Below are 22,500 nucleotides of genomic sequence, written 5' to 3'. Positions count from 1 at the left end.
ATTTTTTAAGGGATGTACATACGTTCATTACCCGGAATAAAAAGAAATGACCAATAAAACCAAAGAAGAATGGGAAATGCACTTAAAGATATATCAAAGTGACTGAGTGAGAGACTCAAGAAAACAGATAACCAGTGGTACATGCACACTGCCATGATATCTAATTCAAACGAACACATATAAAGAAAACAGTAGAAATAAGAAAATGATGTAGGGTATATTCATTAGTATATTTTACACAAACAAGTACTGTACGTCTACCGTTAAAAGTTTAGCAGTCTGCTCTCTCTCTCTGAGTATGTCTGTTTGTTTGCGTATGTACAAGTGTGTATGTGTTTAATATGTCAACACACGCACAACCACTCAGGTACATTCATATACAAAGATGTAGATGTATACACATCTATTTCTCTCTTTTTCTCTACATGCACACACACACACACATATCTATCTATCTATCCATCTATATTCATTCAACGGCTCCCAGGAAAGATGCAAGAAAAAATAATTGTTAATACGCATATCCTATTATCAGGACGAAAAAAAAAGGAAGCAATGTTCAGCTTCCATTTTTTCAGATTTTCACTTGATAAAAATATGAAAAAAGAAGGAGAGAGAAAAAAAAATCGAAAGTAAAGAGACTAAAATTTAACATTTCCAGCCGCCCCTCGGTAAGTGCTCCTCCGACACCGCGAAGTCGACAAAGAGACGAACCAATCAGACGGAATTATGGCGGATGACGTAAGCGAGGGAAATCAAATGAGCCAATGGGAAGTGTCTTTGGCTCTGGCGACAGACGCGAGCGACCGGTCTACCAACGGCAATAAGAACGATAACGGATAATCACGTGATACAGTAGAAGCTGGACCCAAGGGATGTCGGTTACAATGCACATCAGTTCCATCATGGCTAAGCTGTGACGAAGGTGCTGGGTCAACGGTTTCGCATCTAATGTGCATGATATTTTGGCAATAAAAAGACAACGAGGATCCTGACAACTCGCAGGCAGGTCATTCTGGATTTATCAGTTAAGGTAAGAAATTCTTTGTATGAAATTCAAATGTTTGTTCGGGCTTATCCTCCCAGTATGCACGAGGTGAAGAGTACGGGTGGGTAGGGGTGGGTGGGCTGCGGCTTCTCTCTTGAAAGGGGATTATGAATTTGCATCGCAATGACTAAATTGCTGAAAATTTTACTTCGATCATTGTCTTTCATCCTCCAATTACCCTCATACTTACCATTCCCTCCCCAGCCATCGGGACCAATACCTCCGCTGTCCTTCGTTTGCAGCGGGAATGAGTGCTAGATGAGTTCGAAGCACCAAAAGAGCTTTCAGAGACAGAGAGAGGGAGAGGGAGAGAGAGCGAGACAGAGAAAGACAGCGAGCGAGAGAACGAGAGAGCGAGAGATAAAGAAGAGAGAGAAAAAAACACAATATTTCTTCACCCAGAAAGCGGTCTGAGGCATCCTTTCCAAACGCGCCATGTTTGGTGACGTCTTCCCTCTTCTAACTCCGGCCCTGAATCCGCCGTTGGGTCGCCTTTCGCCAAACTGTCCTCTCGAACGCTCCATTTTCTTCCATACCAAGGGCACGCGAGGGTTTTGGATTACACCTTTCTTTTTATTTTCTTGAGTCTTCCTTCCCTCCTTTTCCCCCGTGCATTATGGAGACTAGCAAGAACATACCCTTTTTCTTTATCGTTATCATCATTATCATCATCGTCACCATTATCATTATCATCATTATCATTATCATCACCAACATCATCATCAATCATCATCACCATCATCATCATCATCATTATCAGTCATCATCATTATCATCCTCATCATCATCAGTCATCATCATCATCATCAAACATCATTATTAACATCATCATCAATCATCATCATCAATCAACATCATTATCAATCATCATCATCAATCAACATCATCATTATCATCATCATCATCATCATCATTAACATCATCATCATTATCATTATTACTATATATTCTTTTCAAATAAGCATCCACATATCGTTTTTCCCTCATTGATCTAAAAGAAAAATGATTGAAATAAAACACGCATAAATTGAAATACAAATATATGTATCAAATGTAACAATAACTCTAGAAATAAAACTTTTGCAAAAAATGCTTCAATAACGAGTGCTGGAGAGAACACAGAACAGGGTGCCAGCAAATCATTTTATTTCCAGACTAATCGTGGCAAATTATTTTATTTCTCCTTGGAAGTTTCTGTGCTTTACTGTTATTAGTAATAGTAGTGGCATTATTATCTATTATTATCATTATTATTGTTGTTGTGTTTCTTATTATTATTAATATTGTTATTGTTCTTGTTTTATTGGTATTAGTACTATTATTGTAGTTATTATCATTATCATCATTATTATTTTCATTATCGTTATCATTACCATTATAATTATTGTTGTTATTACTATTGTCATTATTATTATTATTACTATTATCACCTTTAGTATTATCATTATCATCATTATTACAACTATAATCCTCATCATCATTATTATTGTTATCATTATTATTATCATCATTATTATTGCTATCATCATTATTATTATTAGCATTGTTACTATTATTATCGTCATCGTCATTGTTATTATTGTTATCATTATCATTATCATCATTACCATTGTTACTATTATCATCATCGTCATTATTATTATAATTATTATTACTATTATCATTACTATCATCAGTGTTGGTATTATCATTATTATTATTGTTATTATTGTTGTTGTTATTAATATTATCATTTGTATTATCATTATTATTATCATTGTTTATATAAAACTCAAAATTATGTACAGGTGCATGAAAATACAAGAGTATTAACTTAACTACTGAATATTTAGTGATCATTCAAATTTACTTCTGCTGTTACAAAATTTTGCCAGTACATTTATAAAGCAAACGGATAATAATAGAAAAGATTTAGTGATACGCTTAATAGAGTTTATATTATTTTGGACATCTTAATTTATTCTGTTCAATTTCCAGAGTAAAATATGCTGATTATGTTTAGAAACAAATAGATGATTAAGCAGTATGACTTCCAGTTTTACATTTTGATAATGTTTTCCAAATTTGGTCCCCGTTATCACCAATAGAAGCAGCAGCAGTAGTATTAAGAACAAATGTAGAGTTTAAGGAAAGTTAGGTCTTGGAAGGTTAGTATGAATTAAGGCAGGTTAGGGTAAAATACAACGTTAGTGATTCAGCAACACACTCGTTAACAATCTCATGCTAAATTCCCCATGTAACACCGCGACCAAAATATGTGCAAATGCTCTTCTCTCGACAGTAGATAATGGAGTTTGATCTTGTGCCTTTGTAGTACATGTGACGATATATATATATATATATATATATATATATATATATATATATATATATATATATATATATATATATATATATATATATATATATGCACACATATATGCACACACACGCATATATACACACATGGAGAGATATATAGATAGATAAATAACACACACACATACTGTCACACACATGAAGAGATATATAGACATACAGATAAAGAACACACACATACACAAAGGAAAAATCTTACAATCAAAAATATTTTGATGTTCTTGCAGTAATGAGAACGTACGTGTCACTGTCCTCATGTTTTCGTTCTCGTCGGGGAAATCCACGCCGTCATGCTTTCAGGAAGTTGCGTGACTGTGCATCCCTTGCCATCAACCCTGTATAAACACAATTGTCTCGGTGGGTAATATAAAGAGCGAGACGTAGGTTCAGGACAGACATTGAGTTGAGAAACCCTCTCTCGTACAAGGTCTATATAAGTCGCTTAGTGACGAGACCTGTACTTATATACACCTTGCTCTCGTACACGTCCTCGTCCAGGTATCAAGATGAAGTCCTCTCTGCTTGTCCTTATCGTTGCCGTGGCTGTCCTGGTCTCCGCGGCGAAGGATAAGAAGAACACGGTCGAGGCCAAGGTCGAGAAGAAAGATGGGTGAGCTGCTTGACGCTTTCTCGAGGACAACTTTGGAAAAAATCGCACTTTGAGATTCATTCAATGGATCATAGATTTTTTTCTTCCAAGATGTGGAGAACTGTAGTTTATTTTTTTATTTTTATTTTTTTTTGTAAAATAAGAATATAGTACTGATAACCCACCAATAATGATGTAAGGAGAAATATGATGAAAATAACAATGATAGTAATAACCATAAAAAAGTATAGAATCTATAAGCAATCTATACAGCGATATCAACCTACCTGTCTATTGCTAAAGAACTCCCTTTTGCAGCAAAGTGAAGACCGACGTCAGGTATGAGCACAAGATCAACGAAAACCTCAGCGTCGACGCCGGCGTCACTCACACGCACGGAAAGGGACACAGGTAGGATGGCTTCTTGCTGGGAATAACATAGGATTCCATTCACATATGTAAACTTTTATCAAATATGTGTGCGAGTGTGTGTGTATGTGTATATATACATGTATTACATATGTGTGTGTGTGGGTGTAAATATTCAATATATATATATATATGTGTGTGTGTGTGTGTGTGTATGTATATGTATATATATATACATATGTATATATAGGTGTATATATGTGTGTGTCCGTGTGCGTGTGTGTGTCCGTGTGCGTGTGTGTGTAATGTTTATACACACACACACACACACACACACACACACACACACACACACACATATATATATATATATATATATATATATATGTATGAATGTATGTATGTATGTATGAATGTATGTATATATTTATCTATATATACATGTATGTATATATATGTTTATCTATACATATATAATCCATAAATGCATTAAATTCCCCCATCTCTCCTTCAGTGACACCAGCGGCACCCTTGGAGCCACCTACAGATTTCCTTGATCAGCGCAAAAGATGAGGCAGTGAGAATGGTCGAGGGAGTTTTTGCCTTTGTCCATCTGTTGAAAGAGCAAGGAAATTCATTCAAGACAAGGCGTCTTATTTGACAGCTCGATTATGTGAAATTTAACCAAGATATACGTATTATCCACAAGTTTTATCCTGTTGAGATGATTCCTTTTTATTGCAACAATAAATTCTAATTTTATGATTATATATATATTTTTTTTCTGGACAACTGTCGTACATATTTTGTGATACGAATATAATTCTTATATGCATATTTTCGTTTTACTCTTATAAGCATATCCATGTTGATTAGTGTTTTATTTGATAAGGGATGGACATACGTTCAGTACCCCGAATAAAAAGAAATGACCAATAAAACCAAAGAAAAATGGGAAATGCACTTAAAAATATATCAAAGTGACTGAGTGAGAGACTGAAGAAAACAGATAACCAGTGGTACATGGACACTGATGTATCTAATTTAAACGAACACAAAGAAAACAATAGAAATAAGAAAATGATAAAGGAGGGTATATTCAGTAGTATATTTTACACAAATACGCACTGTACATCTACCATAAAATGTTTAGCAGTCTGCTCTCTCTCTATGCCTGAGTATGTCTGTTTGTTTGCGTATGTACAAGTGTGTATGTGTTTAATATGTCAACACATACACGCACAAACACTCAGGTACATTCATATACAAATATGTAGATATATACACATCTATTTCTCTCTCTTTTTCTCTACATGCACACACACAGAAATCTATCTATCTATCCATCTATATTCATTGAACGGCTCCCAGGAAAGAAGCAAGAAAAAATAATTGTTAATTAATACGCATATCCTAATATCAGGACGAAAAAAAAGGAAGCAATGTTCCGTTTCCATTTTTTCAAATTTTCACTTAAGAATATGAAAAAAGAAAAGAAAAAAATCGAAAGTGAAGAATCTGACCTTGGCATCCTATAGAACGTAATATGGGAAGTGTCCTTGGCTCTGGCGACAGACGGGAGCGACCGGTCTACCAACGGTAATAAGAACGATAACGGATAATCACGTGATACAGTAGAAGCTGGACCCAAGGGATGTCGGTTACAATGCACATCAGCTCCATCATGGCTAAGCTGTAGTGAAGGTGCTAGGTCACCGGTTTCGCATTTAATGTGCATGATATTTTGGCAATAAAAAGATAACGAGGATCCTGACAACTCGCAGGCAGGTCATTCTGGATTTATCAGTTAGGGTAAGAAATTCTTTGTAAGAAATTTAAATGTTTGTTCGGGCTTATCCTCCCAGTATGCACGAGGTGAAGAGTGCAGGTGGGTAGGGGGGGCTGCAGCTTCTTCTCTCCTGAAAGGGGATTATGAATTTACATCGCAATGACTAAATTGCTGAAAATTTTACTTCGATCATTCGCTTTCATCCTCCAATTACCCTCATACTTACCATTCCCTCCCCAACCATCTGTCCTTCGCTTGCAGCGGGAATGATTGCTAGATTAGTTCGTAGCACCAAAAGGGCTTTAAGAGACAGAGAGAGGGAGAGGGAGAAGGAGAGAGAGAGAAAGAGAGAGCGAGACAGAGAAAGACAGCGAGCGAGAGATAATGAAAAGAGAGAGAAAAAAAAACACATTATTCCTTCACCCAGAAAGCGGTCTGAGGCATCCTTTCTAAACGGACCGATTTTGATAACGTCTTCCCTCTTCTAACTCCATCTTCATCATCGTGATCATTATTATCCTTATCATTATCATCATTATCATCATCGCTATTATCATCATTATTATAATATTATTATAATAATAATCATCATTATCATCATCATCATCATTATCATCATCATCATTATCATCATCATTATCATCATCATTATCATTATCATTATCATCATCATTATCATCATCAACATCATCATCATCATCATTATCATCATCATCATTATCATCATCATCATCATTATCATCATTATCATTATCAACATCATTATCATCATCAACATCATTATCATCATCAACATCATTATCATCATCAACATCATCATCATCATCATTATCATCATTTTCATTATCATCATCATCATTATCATCATCATCATCATCATCAATATCATCATCATTATCATTATTACTATATATTCTTTTCAAATAAGCATCCACAGATCGTTTTTCCCTCATTGATCTAAAAGAAAAATGAATGGAATAAAACACGCATAAATTGAAATACAAATATATGTATCAAATGTAACAATAACAAATCATTTTTTTCTCAGATTAATCGTGGCAAATCATTTTATTTCTCCTTGAAATTTTCTGTGCTTTACTGTTATTAGTAATAGTTGTGGCATTATTATTTATTAAAATCATTATTATTGTTGTTGTTTTTCTTATCATTATTAATGTTGTTATTGTTGTATTGATATTAGTACTATTATAGTAGTTGTTATTATCATTATTGTCATTATCATTATTTTCATTATCGTTACTATTACTATTATGATTATTGTCGTTATTACTATTGTCATTATCATTATCATTATTTTTATTATTATTATAATCAATATTATTATTATTATTATTACTATTATCATCTTTAGTATCATAATTATCACTTTTATTGTTATTATCATTATTACAACTACAATCATCATCATCATCATTATTATTATCATTATCATTATTATTATTAGCATTGTTACTATTATAATCATCGTCATAATTATTATTGTTATTATTATCATTATCATCATTAGCATTGTTACTATTATTATCATAATCGTCATTATTATTATCATCATTATTACTATTATCATTATCATCATTGTTGGTATTATCATTATCATTATTATTATTATTATTATAATCATTATTAATATAATTTGTAATTTTCTTATTATTATCATTATCATTGTTATTACCATTATCATAATCATTATTATTATTACTAATTATTGTTATTATCATTATCATTATTAGTATCGTTATTATCATTATCATTATTGTTATTATTACTATTATCGATATCATTATTACCAATAACATCATTATTATTTTTTCATTTTATTATCTTTAATATCTTCAATTTACGATTGGTTTAAAACACCGACTTTTTACTTATGTATGTGTAAATATGTGTAAACGCGTGTATATATGTATATATATGTGTGTGTGTGTGTGTGTAGTGCAGATTTTGTCGTTTGCATCCCATGTCTGTTGATGCTGTCTCTCTCTCTCTCTCTCTCTCTCTCTCTCTCTCTCTCTCTCTCTCTCTCTCTCTCTCTCTCTCTCTCTCTCTCTCTCCCGTTGGACCGAGGTGTATATAAAACACACACCAAATTATGTACAGGTGCATGAAAACACAAGAGTATTAACTTAACTATTGAATATTTAGTGATCATTCAAATTTATTTATTTCTGCTGTTACAAAATTTTGCCAGTACATTTATAAAGCAAACGGATAATAATATAAAAGATTTAATGATATGTTTCGTAGAGTTTATATTATTTAGGACATCTTAATTTATTCTGTTAAATTTCCAGAGTAAAATATGCTGATTATGTATAGAAACATATAGATGATTAAGTAGTATGACTTCCAGTTTTACATTTGGATAATGTTTTCCAAATTTGGTCCCCGTTATCACCAATAGAAGCAGCAGCAGTAGTATTAAGAACAAATGTAGAGTTTAAGGAAAGTTAGGTCTTGGAAGGTTAGTATGAATTAAGGCAGGTTAGGGTAAAATACAACGCTTGTGATTCAGCAACACACTCGTTAACAATCTAATGCTAAATTCTCCATGTAACACCGCGACCAAAATATGTGCAAATGCTCTTCCCTCGACAGTAGATAATGGAGCTTGATTTTGTGCCTTGGCAGTACATGTGACGATATATATATATATATATATATATATATATATATATATATATATATATATATATATATATACGCATATACAGACACACGTACACACATGGAGAGATATATAGATAGATAAATAACACACACACACACACTGTCACACACATGAAGAGATATATAGACATACAGATAAAGAACACACACATACAAAGGAAAAATCTTACAATCAAAAATATTTTGATTTTCTTGCAGTAATGAGAACGTACGTGTCACTGTCCTCATGTTTTCGTTCTCGTCGGGGAAATCCACGCCGTCATGCTTTCAGGAAGTTGCGTGACTGTGCATCCCTTGCCCTCAACCCTGTATAAACACAATTGTCTCCGTGTGATATATAAAGAGCGAGACGTAGGTTCAGGACAGACATTGAGTTGAGAAACCCTCTCTCGTACAAGGTCTATATAAGTCGCTTAGTGACGAGACCTGTACTTATATACACCTTGCTCTCGTACACGTCCTCGTCCAGGTATCACGATGAAGTCCTCGCTGCTCGTCCTCATCCTTGTCGTGGCTGTCCTGGTCTCCGCGGCGAAGGATAAGAAGAACACGATCGAGGCCAAGGTCGAGAAGAAAGATGGGTGAGCTGCTTGACGCTTTCTCGAGGACAACTTTGGAAAAAATCGCACTTTGAGATTCATTCATAATGGATCATAGATTTTTTTCTTCCAAGCTGTGGAGAACCGTCGTTTCATATATTTTGTGTAAAATAAGAATATTATACTGATAACCCACCAATAATTATGTAAGGAGAAATATGATGAAAATAATAATAGTAATAATCATAAAAAGTATAAAATCTATAAGCAATCTATACAGCGATATCAACCTACCTGTATATTGCTAAAGAACTCCCTTTTGCAGCAAAGTGAAGACCGACGTCAAGTATGAGCACAAGATCAACGACAACCTCAGCGTCGACGCCGGCGTCACTCACACGCACGGAGGAGGACACAGGTAGGATGGCTTCTCCTTGCTGTGAATAGCATAGGATTCCATTCATATATGTAAACTTATATCAAATATGTGTATGAGTGTGGGTGTATGTGTATATATCCATTATATATATTACATATGTGTGCGTGTGCGTGTAAAAGTTCAATATATGTATATATATGTATACATATACATATATACATATATACATAAATATATATACACACACACATATATATGCATGTGTGTACGTTTGTATGTATATGTATATATATACATATGTATATATATGTGTGTGTGTGTATGTGTCCATGTGCGTGTGTGTGTGTAATGTTTATACACATACATTCATATATATATATATATATATATATATATATATATATATATATATGTATGTATGTATGTATGTATGTATTTATCTATATGTACATGTATGTATATATATTTATATATACATATATAATCCATAAATGCATAAATTCCCCATCTCTCCTTCAGTGACACCAGCGGCACCCTTGGAGCCACCTACAGATTTCGTCGATCAGCGGAAAAGATGAGGCAGTGAGAATGGTCGAGGGAGTTTTTGCCTTTGTCCATCTGCTGAAAGAGCAAGGAAATTCATTCAAGACAAGGCGTCTTATTTGACAGCTCGATTATGTGAAATTTAACCAAGATATACGTATAATCCATGACTTTTATCCTGTTGAGATGATTCCTTTTTATTGCAACAATAAACTCTATTTTTGTGATTATATATATCTTTTTCAGGACAACTGTCGTACATATTTTGTGATACGAATATAATTCTTATATGCATATTTTCGTTTTACTCTTATAAGCATATCCATGTTGATTAGTGTTTTATTTGATAAGGGATGTGCATACGTTCATTACCCGGAATAAAAAGAAATGACCAATAAAACCAAAGAAGAATGGGAAATGCACTTAAAGATATATCAAAGTGACTGAGTGAGAGACTCAAGAAAACAGATAACCAGTGGTACATGGACACTGATATATCTAATTCAAACGAACACATAAAGAAAACAATAGAAATAAGAAAATGATAAAGGAGGGTATATTCAGTAGTATATTTTACACAAATAAGTACTGTAGGTCTACCGTTAAATGTTTAGCAGTCTGCTCTCTTTCTCTCTGAGTATGTCTGTTTGTTTGCGTATGTACAAGTGTGTATGTGTTTAATATGTCAACACATACACGCACACACACTCAGGTACATTCATATACAAATATATAGAGATATACATATATTTCTCTCTTTTTTTCTCTACATGCACTCACACAGAAATCTATCTATCCATCTATATTCATTCAACGGCTCCCAGGAAAAAAAGCAAAAAAAAAAATAATTGTTAATTAATACGCATATCCTATTATCAGGACGGAAAAAAAGGAAGTTCAGTTTCCTTTTTTTCAGATTTTCACTTGATAAAAATATAAAAAAAGAAGAAAAAAAGAAATCGAAAGAAGAATCTGACCTTGGCACCCTATAGCACGTAATATTCTAAGACACTTTTCTCTTTCGGAATTTCTTTCATCATCTGATAAGGATAGTAGAGAGGCTGTAAAACTCAACATTTCCAGCCGCCCCTCGGTAAGTGCTCCTCCGACACCGCGAAGTCGACAAAGAGACGAACCAATCAGACGGAATTATGGCGGATGACGTAGGCGAGGGAAATCAAATGAGCCAATGGGAAGTGTCCTTGGCTCTGGCGACAGACGCGAGCGACCGGTCTACCAACGGTAATAAGAACGATAACGGATAATCACGTGATACAGTAGAAGCTGGACCCAAGGGATGTCGGTTACAATGCACATCAGCTCCATCATGGCTAAGCTGTGGTGAAGGTGCTGGGTCAACGGTTTCGCATCTAATGTGCATGATATTTTGGCAATAAAAAGACAACGAGGATCCTGACAACTCGCAGGCAGGTCATTCTGGATTTATCAGTTAAGGTAAGAAATTCTTTGTAGGAAATTCAAATGTTTGTTCGGGCTTATCCTCCCAGTATGCACGAGGTGAAGAGTGCAGGTGGGTAGGGTGGGCTGGAGCTTCTCTCTTGAAAGGGGATTATGAATTTACATCGCAATGACTAAATTGCTGAAAATTTTACTTCGATCATTCGCTTTCATCGTCCAATTCCCCTCATACTTACCATTCCCTCCCCAGCCATCGGGACCAATACCTCCGCTGTCCTTCGTTTGCAGCGGGAATGAGTGCTAGATGAGTTCGAAGCACCAAAAGAGCTTTCAGAGAGAGAGCGAGAGCGAGCGAGAGAACGAGAGAGAGGTAAAGAAGAGAGAGAAAATATATATATATATTTTTTCTACCCTGAAAGCGGTCTGAGGCATCCTTTCCAAACGCTCCATGTTTGGTGACGTCTTCCCTCTTCGAACTCCGGCCCTGAATCCGCCGTTGGGTCGCCTTTCGCCAAACTGTCCTCTCGAACGCTCCATTTTCTTCCATACCAAGGGCACGCGAGGGTTACTTGAACATATCTTTCTTTTTATTTTCTTGAGTCTTCCTTCCCTCCTTTTCCCCCATGCATTATGGAGACTAACAAGAACATGCCATTTTTCTTTATCGTCATCATCATCATTATCATCATCGTCACCATTATCATTATCATCATTATCATTATCATTATCACCATCATCACCAACATCATCATCAATCATTATCACCAACATCATCATCATCAGTCATCATCATTATCATCCTCATCATCATCAGTCATCATCAAACATCATTATTAACATCATCATCAATCAACATCATTATCAATCATCATCAATCAACATCATCATCAACATCATCATCAACATCATCATTTACATCATCATCATCATTATTAACATCATCATCATTATCACTATTACTATATATTCTTTTCAAATAAGCATCCACAGATCGTTTTTCCCTCATTCATCTAAAAAAAAAAAAAAAATGATTGAAATAAAACACGCATAAATTGAAATACAAATATATGTATCAAATGTAGCAATAACTCTAGAAATAAAACTTTTGCAAAAAATGCTTCAAGAACGAGTGCTGGAGAGAACACAGAACAGGGTGCCAGCAAATCATTTCTTTCACAGACTAATCGTGGCAAATTATTTTATTTCTCCTTGGAAGTTTCTGTGCTTTACTGTTATTAGTAATAGTAGTGGCATCATTATTTATTATTATCATTATTATTGTTGTTGTTTTTCTTATTAATAATATTGTTATTGTTATTGTTTTATTGGTATTAGTACTATTATTGTAGTTATTATCATTATCATCATTATTATTATTTTCATTATCGTTATTATTACCATTATAATTATTGTTGTTATTACTATTGTCATTATTATTATTATTAATACTATTATCATCTTTAGTATTATCATTATCATCATTATTGTTATCATCATTATTACAACTATAATCATCATCATCATCATTATTATTGTTATCATCATTATTATCATTAGCATTGTTACTATTATTATCGTCATCGTCATTATTATTATTGTTATCATTATCATTATCATTATCATCATTAGCATTGTTACAATTATTATCATCATCGTCATTATTATTATCATTATTATTACTATTATCATTACTATCATCAGTGTTGGTATTATCATTATTGTTATTATCATTGTTGTTGTTATTAATATTATCATTTGTATTATTATTATTATTATCATTGTTTATATAAAACACAAACAAAATTATGTACAGGTGCATGAAAACACAAGAGTATTAACTTAACTACTGAATATTTAGTGATCATTCAAATTTATTTACTTCTGCTGTTACAAAATTTTAAAAGTACATTTATAAAGCAAACGCATAATAATAGAAAAGATTTAGTGATACGTTTAATAGAGTTTATATTATTTAGGACATCTTAATTTATTCTGTTCAATTTCCAGAGTAAAATATGCTGATTATGTATACAAACAGATAGATGATTAAGCAGTATGACTATTCCAGTTTTACATTTTAATAATGTTTTCCAAATTTGGTCCCCGTTATCACCAATAGAAGCAGCAGCAGTAGTATTAAGAACAAATGTAGAGTTTAAGGAAAGTTAGGTCTTGGAAGGTTAGTTTGAATTAAGGCAGGTTAGGGTAAAATACAACGTTAGTGATTCAGCAACACACTCGTTAACAATCTCATGCTAAATTCCCCATGTAACACCGCGACCAAAATATGTGCAAATGCTCTTCTCTCGACAGTAGATAATGGAGTTTGATCTTGTGCCTTTGTAGTACATGTGACGATATATATATATATATATATATATATATATATATATATATATATATATATATATATATATATATATATATATATATATATATATATGCACACATATATGCACACACACGCATGGAGATATATATAGATAGATAAATAACACACACACATTCTGTCACACACATGAAGAGATATATAGACATACAGATAAAGAACACACACATGCACAAAGGATAAATCTTACAATCAAAAATATTTTGATGTTCTTGCAGTAATGAGAACGTACGTGTCACTGTCCTCATGTTTTCGTTCTCGTCGGGGAAATCCACGCCGTCATGCTTTCAGGAAGTTGCGTGACTGTGCATCCCTTGCCATCAACCCTGTATAAACACAATTGTCTCGGTGGGTAATATAAAGAGTGAGACGTAGGTTCAGGACAGACATTGAGTTGAGGAACTCTCTCTCGTACAAGGTCTATATAAGTCGCTTAGTGACGAGACCTGTACTTATATACACCTTGCTCTCGTACACGTCCTCGTCCAGGTATCAAGATGAAGTCCTCTCTGCTTGTCCTTATCGTTGCCGTGGCTGTCCTGGTCTCCGCGGCGAAGGATAAGAAGAACACGATCGAGGCCAAGGTCGAGAAGAAAGATGGGTGAGCTGCTTGACGCTTTCTCGAGGACGACTTTGGAAAAAATCGCACTTTGAGATTCATTCAATGGATCATAGATTTTTTTTCTTCCAAGATGTGAACCGTAGTTTCATTTTTTTTTTTTTTTTTTTTTTGTAAAATAAGAATATAGTACTGATAACCCACCAATAATGATGTAAGGAGAAATATGATGAAAATAACAATGATAGTAATAACCATAAAAACTATAGAATCTATAAGCAATCTATACAGCGATATCAAGCTACCTGTCTATTGCTAAAGAACTCCCTTTTGCAGCAAAGTGAAGACCGACGTCAAGTATGAGCACAAGATCAACGACAACCTCAGCGTCGACGCCGGCGTCACTCACACGCACGGACGGGGACACAGGTAAGATGGCTTCTTGCTGGGAATAGCATAGGATTCCATTCACATATGTAAACTTTTATCAAATATGTGTGCGAGTGTGTGTGTATGTGTATATATACATGTATTACATATGTGTGTGTGTGGGTGTAAATATTCAATATATATATGTGTGTGTGTGTGTGTATGTATATGTATATATATACATATGTATATATAGGTGTATATATGTGTGTCCGTGTGCGTGTGTGTGTCCGTGTGCGTGTGTGTGTAATGTTTATACACACACACACACACACACACACACACACACACACACACACACACACATATATATATATATATATATATATATATATATGTATGAATGTATGTATGTATGTATGAATGTATGTATGTATGTATGAATGTATGTATGTATTTATCTATATATACATGTATGTATATATGTTTATCTATACATATATAATCCATAAATGCATTAAATTCCCCCATCTCTCCTTCAGTGACACCAGCGGCACCCTTGGAGCAACCTACAGATTTCCTTGATCAGCGGAAAAGATGAGGCAGTGAGAATGGTCGAGGGAGTTTTTGCCTTTGTCCATCTGCTGAAAGAGCAAGGAAATTCATTCAAGACAAGGCGTCTTATTTGACAGCTCGATTATGTGAAATTTAACCAAGGTATACGTATTATCCATGAGTTTTATCCTGTTGAGATGATTCTTTTTTATTGCAACAATAAATTCTATTATGATTATATATATCTTTTTTTCTGGACAACTGTCGTACATATTTTGTGATACGAATATAATTCTTTTATGCATGTTTTCGTTTTACTCTTATAAGCATATCCATGTTGATTAGTGTTTTATTTGATAAGGGATGTACATACGTTCAGTACCCCGAATAAAAAGAAATGACCAATAAAACCAAAGAAAAATGGGAAATGCATTTAAAAATATATCAAAGAGACTGAGTGAGAGACTGAAGAAAACAGATAACCATCTAATTTAAACGAACACAAAGAAAACAATAGAAATAAGAAAATGATAAAGGAGGGTATATTCAGTAGTATATTTTACACAAATACGCACTGTACATCTACCATAAAATGTTTAGCAGTCTGCTCTCTCTCTATGCCTGAGTATGTCTGTTTGTTTGCGTATGTACAAGTGTGTATGTGTTTAATATGTCAACACATACACGCACAAACACTCAGGTACATTCATATACAAATATGTAGATATATACACATCTATTTCTCTCTCTTTTTCTCTACATGCACACACACAGAAATCTATCTATCTATCCATCTATATTCATTGAACGGCTCCCAGGAAAGAAGCAAGAAAAAATAATTGTTAATTAATACGCATATCCTAATATCAGGACGAAAAAAAATTAGGAAGCAATGTTCCGTTTCCATTTTTTCAGATTTTCACTTAAAAATATGAAAAAAGAAAAGAAAAAAAATCGAAAGTGAAGAATCTGACCTTGGAATCCTATAGAACGTAATATGGGAAGTGTCCTTGGTTCTGGCGACAGACGCGAGCGACCGGTCTACCAACGGTAATAAGAACGATAACGGATAATCACGTGATACAGTAGAAGCTGGACCCAAGGGATGTCGGTTACAACGAGGATCCTGACAACTCGCAGGCAGGTCATTCTGGATTTATCAGTTAAGGTAAGAAATTCTTTGTAGGAAATTCAAATGTTTGTTCGGGCTTATCCTCCCAGTATGTACGAGGTGAAAAGGGCAGGCGGGTAGAGGGGGGGTGCAGCTTCTCTCTTGAAAGGGGATTATGAATTTACATCGCAATGACTAAATTGCTGAAAGTTTTACTTCGATCATTCGCTTTCATCGTCCAATTCCCCTCATACTTACCATTCCCTCCCCAGCCATCGCGTCCAATACCTCCACCATCCTTCGTTTGCAGCGGGAATGAGTGCTAGATGAGTTCGAAGCACCAAAAGAGCTTTCAGAGAGAGAAGGAGAGCGAGAGCGAGCGAGAGAGCGAGAGAAAGAACGAGAGAGCGAGAGATAAAGAAGAGAGAGAAAAAAACATTATTTCTTCTACCCTGAAAGCGGTCTGAGGCATCCTTTCCAAACGCACCATGTTTGATGACGTCTTCCCTCTTCGAACTCCGGCCCTGAATCCGCCGTTGGGTCGCCTTTCGCCAAACTGTCCTCTCGAACGCTCCATTTTCTTCCATACCAAGGGCACGCGAGGGTTTTTGATTATATCTTTTTATTTTCTTGAGTCTTCCTTCCCTCCTTTTCCCCCGTGCATTATGGAGACTAGCAAGAACATTCCCTTTTTCTTTATCGTCATCATCATTATCATCATCATCATCGTCACCATTATCATTATCATCATTATCATTATCATTATCATTATCATCATCATCACCAACATCATCAATCATCATCACCAACATCATCATCATCATCATCATTATCATCATCATCATCAGTCATCATCAAACATCATCATTAACATCATCATCAATCAACATCATTATCAATCATCATCAATCAACATCAACATCATCATCATCATCATCATCATCATCATCAACATCATCATCATCATCATCATCATCATTATTAACATCATCATCATCATTATCATTATTACTATATATTCTTTTCAAATAAGCATCCACAGATCGTTTTTCCCTCATTCATCTAAAAGAAAAATGATTGAAATAAAACACGCATAAATTGAAATACAAATATATGTATCAAATGTAACAATAACTCTAGAAATAAAACTTTTGCAAAAAATGCTTCAATAACGAGTGCTGGAGAGAACACAGAACAGGGTGCCAGCAAATCATTTTATTCTCAGACTAATCGTGGCAAATTATTTTATTTCTCCTTGGAAGTTTCTGTGCTTTACTGTTATTAGTAATAGTAGTGGCATTATTATAAATTATTATCATTATTATTGTTGTTGTTTTTCTTCTTATTGTTAATGTTGTTATTGTTGTTTATTAGTACTATTATTGTAGTTGTTATTATCATTATTATTATTTTCATCATTGTTATTATTACTATTATAATTATTGTTGTTATTACTATTGTCATTATTATTATCATTATTATTATTATAAGCATTATTATTGTTATTATTACTATTATCATCTTTAGTATTATCGTCATCATTATTGTTATTATTATTATTACAACTATACTCATCATCATCATTATTATTGTTATTATTATTAGTAGTAGTAGTAGCATGGTTACTGTTATTATCATCATCGTCATTATTATTATTATCATTATCATTATCATCATTAGCATTGTTACAATTATTATCATCATCGTCATTATTATCATCATTATTATTACTATTATCATTATTATCATCAGTGTTGGTATTATCATTATTGTTATTATTTTCATGTGTATTCTTATTCTTATTATCATTATCATTGTTATTACCATTATCATTATCATTATTATTATTATTACTAATTATTGTTATTATCATTATCATTATTAGTATCATTATTATTATCATTATTGTTATTATGACTATTATCAATATCATTACCACTATCATCATTACTATTATATAATTTTATTATCTTTAATATACTCAATTAACGATTGGTTTAAAACACCGACTTTTTACTGATGTACGTGTAAATATGTGTACACACGTGTATATATGTATATATATGTGTGTGCGTGTGTGTGTGTGTAGTGCAGATTTTGTCGTTTGCATCCCATGTCTGTTGATGCTCTCTCTCTCTCTCTCTCTCTCTCTCTCTCTCTCTCTCTCTCTCTCTCTCTCTCTCTCTCTCTCTCTCTCTCTCTCTCTCTCTCTCTCTCTCTCTTTCTCTCCCGTTAGACCGAGGTGTATATAAAACACACACAAAATTATGTACAGGTGCATGAAAACACAAGAGTATTAAATTAACTATTGACTATTTAGTGATCATTCAAATTTATTTACTTCTGCTGTTACCAAATTTTACAAGTACATTTAAAAAGCAAACGGATAATAATAGAAAAGAATTAGTGATACGTTTAATAGAGTTTATATTATTTAGGACATCTTAATTTATTCTGTTAAATTTCCAGAGTAAAATATGCCGATTTTGTATAGAAACATATAGATGATTAAGCAGTATGACTATTCCAGTTTCACATTTTGATAATGTTTTCCAAATCTGGTCCCCGTTATCACCAATAGAAGCAGCAGCAGTAGTATTAAGAACAAATGTAGAGTTTAAGGAAAGTTAGGTTTTGGAAGGTTAGTTTGAATTAAGGCAGGTTAGGGTAAAATACAACGTTAGTGATTCAGCAACACACTCGTTAACAATCTCATGCTAAATTCCCCATGTAACACCGCGACCAAAATATGTGCAAATGCTCTTCTCTCGACAGTACATAATGGAGTTTGATCTTGTGCCTTTGCAGTGCATGTGACGATTCTCTGATGGCCTCTAGAAGTATGGATTCAGCATTCACGATAGGGGATAAGAGCGAATAACAACGATGTAAGTGAAAGAGATAGAGGATGTGAAGGGGAGAGAAAAAGATAGAGATAGATAGATAGAGAGAGACAGGGAGAGAGAGAGATAGCCTGGGGAAGAAGGGAGAGGGAGGGAGAGGGATACAGAGATCCAAAGAGAGAAAAAGGACCAAAAAAAGATCGAAAAGACTCAAGGAAGAAACAAGTCCATGAAATCAAACATCCAATTCCAAAACGCTATCCGAACTCGATGACCGCCCGAGAACCAGTCCACACAATACCATTCCCGGTCATTCCGAATCAAGGGTTGCAATGCCGCGGTGAAGTGTTCTCGTTGATCCAGTCGTAGAAGTAGCAGATATCGGTTGCTGGTATAACGAAGCCCCCGACAGGACACACCGTCTGCGTGATGGCTGTTACCATTCCGACGGCGTAGATGCGGCCGTCGGAGTAGGTCTCGTAGTAGGCGGAGCCTGTGTCTCCCTAAGGCGGAAGAGACCGGTGGTAAAAGCTTTGTATACATACATAAATATATATATATATATATATATATATATATATATATATATATATATATATTCATAATATATATACATATATATATATATATGCATATATATGCATATATATGCATATATATGCATATATATGCATATATATATATATATATATATATATATATATATATACGTATATATATATATATATATATATATATATATATATATATATATATACATACATTACATATATATATATATATATATATATATATTCATAATATATTTAGATAGATAGATAAATAAATATATATATATATATATATATATATATATATATATATATATATATATATATATATATATATGCATATATATATTCATATATTCATATATGTATGTATATATGTATATATATATATATATATATATATATATATATATATATATATATATATATATATATATATATATATATATATTGAGAGAGAGAGAGGGAGAGATAGTATACGAATATGTATGCATATATATATATATATATATATATATATATATATATATATATATATATATATATATATATATATATATTTCATTAATTATTATCTTCATTATTGTTTACTGTTCTTTATCATGATTATGGCTAATGTTATGTTTTTTGTTTTATTTGCTTATCATTATCAGTATTGTTACTTGTTATTATCATTATCATTGTTGCTATCATTATTATTTTCATCATTATTAATTGCTAGTGATTGCTATTAACCATTATCATCATAACTATTGTTGTTGTCATTATCTTTATTATTAGTATCAATACCATAAATGTCATTATCATTAATATTTTTGTTTTTATTATTAGTTGCCATTATGATTATCATTATTATTATAGTTAGCATTACTATTAATTGTTCTTAATCAACTTGACTGTCACCAGAATTGTGCAAAATGTAATAGGTGTATTATAATTGCAATTTGTAAGGAATTAAATATATCCCTTGGACCAACTGATTATTTGGTGTTGAACTAGATCCGGTGTACAGATATAGGATTCAGTTAAGTGTCTGAAAATTCAAGGCAACTTATATGTACATTTAAAGTGTGGTAGACTTCTCTGTTCCTCTACAGACTGTGGCAGAGATGTGGTTTGAAAATGGATTATTGTATTTAATTAGCTTATAGGATTTCGCCTTATTTGGCATTTAGGATTTAGCACTATTTAGCGTTAGGATAAAACACTATTTAGCATCGTTTAGCATTAAAGATTTAGCATTATTTAGCATGTAGGATTTAGCATCATTTAACATTTGAAGTTAAGTGCTATTTAGCTTTCACACTGTAGTATTCTTAAATGTTTAAGATTTAGCATTACTATTCATTCAGAATGTATCATTTGACTACTATTTAACATTTAGGATTTAGCATTATCTTACATTTAGGATTAGCATTGCTTAGTATTCAAGCCGCCACATTGTTCTGCAATTTGCCTTTAACATCATTTAATGCTCAGGATTTAGCGTCATTCAGCATTTAGCATTCTAAATCAGTTAGCATTTCAAATCTAACATTAAACAGTATTCAGACAATAAGTATTCTCTACCAACTAGGATTCAGAAGGATTTAGCATTCAGAGCATAAACTCCGGTATTTTAGAATTTATGTTTTAGCATGACTGAGCATTTAATATAGTATTACCCTGAAGCATTTCGTATTCCTTAGCATATAATCCAAATAGACTTACGTAGCAGGGAGTATCCGGGGCGGCCAGGGTGAAGAGGCAGAAGAAATAGTCAGCCAAGAGAAAGTTGCAAAAATTGATGCTAATGGTTGACATGTTCGTCGCTGGATAGCCTGGAAAGCAAAGCATCAATGGCGGATATACAATGTGTATTTATGGGTGTATATATATATATATATATATTTATATATATATATATATATATATATATATATATATATATATATATATATATATTTGTATACATATACACATATATACACTAACGTATATATATGTATATAAATGCATATATACATATATATGTATATGTATGATATATATATATATATATATATATATATATATATTCATATGTATGTATGTATGTGTATATATTTAAACACATATATATTTATGTTTCTGTGTCTGTCTGTATGCATAAGTAAGCGTGCCTATATCTAGAGGACGCACCGTAAGTCGTCCAGCCGAAACCCGACAGTTTGACCGCAGAATACGTAGTCTTGATGTAGTCCATGACCGTGCTGTTCCCCAGACAGATCGGGAGGACTCGGGAGTTGAGTGTGAATCCGTCGCCAGGCAGAGTAAGGATCGCGATGTTGTAATCGAGCTGTTGGGAAAAATAAACGAGGCACATTGTTGTTGTTTTTCTTTTTTTTTCTGACAATGATATATATGTGTATGTATATGTT

At 33.2% G+C, this 22,500-nt stretch overlaps 1 protein-coding gene and 1 long non-coding RNA gene across 2 annotated transcripts in view; one reads left to right on the top strand and one right to left on the bottom strand.

Moving 5' to 3' along the window:
* Nucleotides 1–3,784: 3,784 nt before the first annotated feature.
* LOC138864391 (uncharacterized) lies at nucleotides 3,785–5,199 on the top strand. Its single transcript, XR_011399148.1, has 3 exons — nucleotides 3,785–4,016; nucleotides 4,314–4,406; nucleotides 4,879–5,199. It is a non-coding gene; the product is annotated as an uncharacterized lncRNA (long non-coding RNA).
* Nucleotides 5,200–19,017: 13,818 nt separating this feature from the next.
* Nucleotides 19,018–22,500, bottom strand: part of LOC113807283 (uncharacterized) — a 19,064-nt gene continuing 15,581 nt past the window's right edge. The window contains exons 9-11 of the mRNA XM_027358512.2: nucleotides 22,262–22,418; nucleotides 21,812–21,921; nucleotides 19,018–20,053 (exon numbers count right to left, since the gene is read on the bottom strand). Of these exons, the coding sequence (XP_027214313.2) occupies nucleotides 19,871–20,053; nucleotides 21,812–21,921; nucleotides 22,262–22,418 (450 nt within the window). The 3' untranslated portion in view covers nucleotides 19,018–19,870. The remainder of the gene's footprint in view (nucleotides 20,054–21,811; nucleotides 21,922–22,261; nucleotides 22,419–22,500) is intronic.

The sequence above is a fragment of the Penaeus vannamei genome, chromosome 16 (genome assembly GCF_042767895.1).
Source record: "Penaeus vannamei isolate JL-2024 chromosome 16, ASM4276789v1, whole genome shotgun sequence".
NCBI classification, from domain to species: domain Eukaryota; kingdom Metazoa; phylum Arthropoda; class Malacostraca; order Decapoda; family Penaeidae; genus Penaeus; species Penaeus vannamei.
This window is presented reverse-complemented; position numbering and strand designations above follow the sequence as displayed.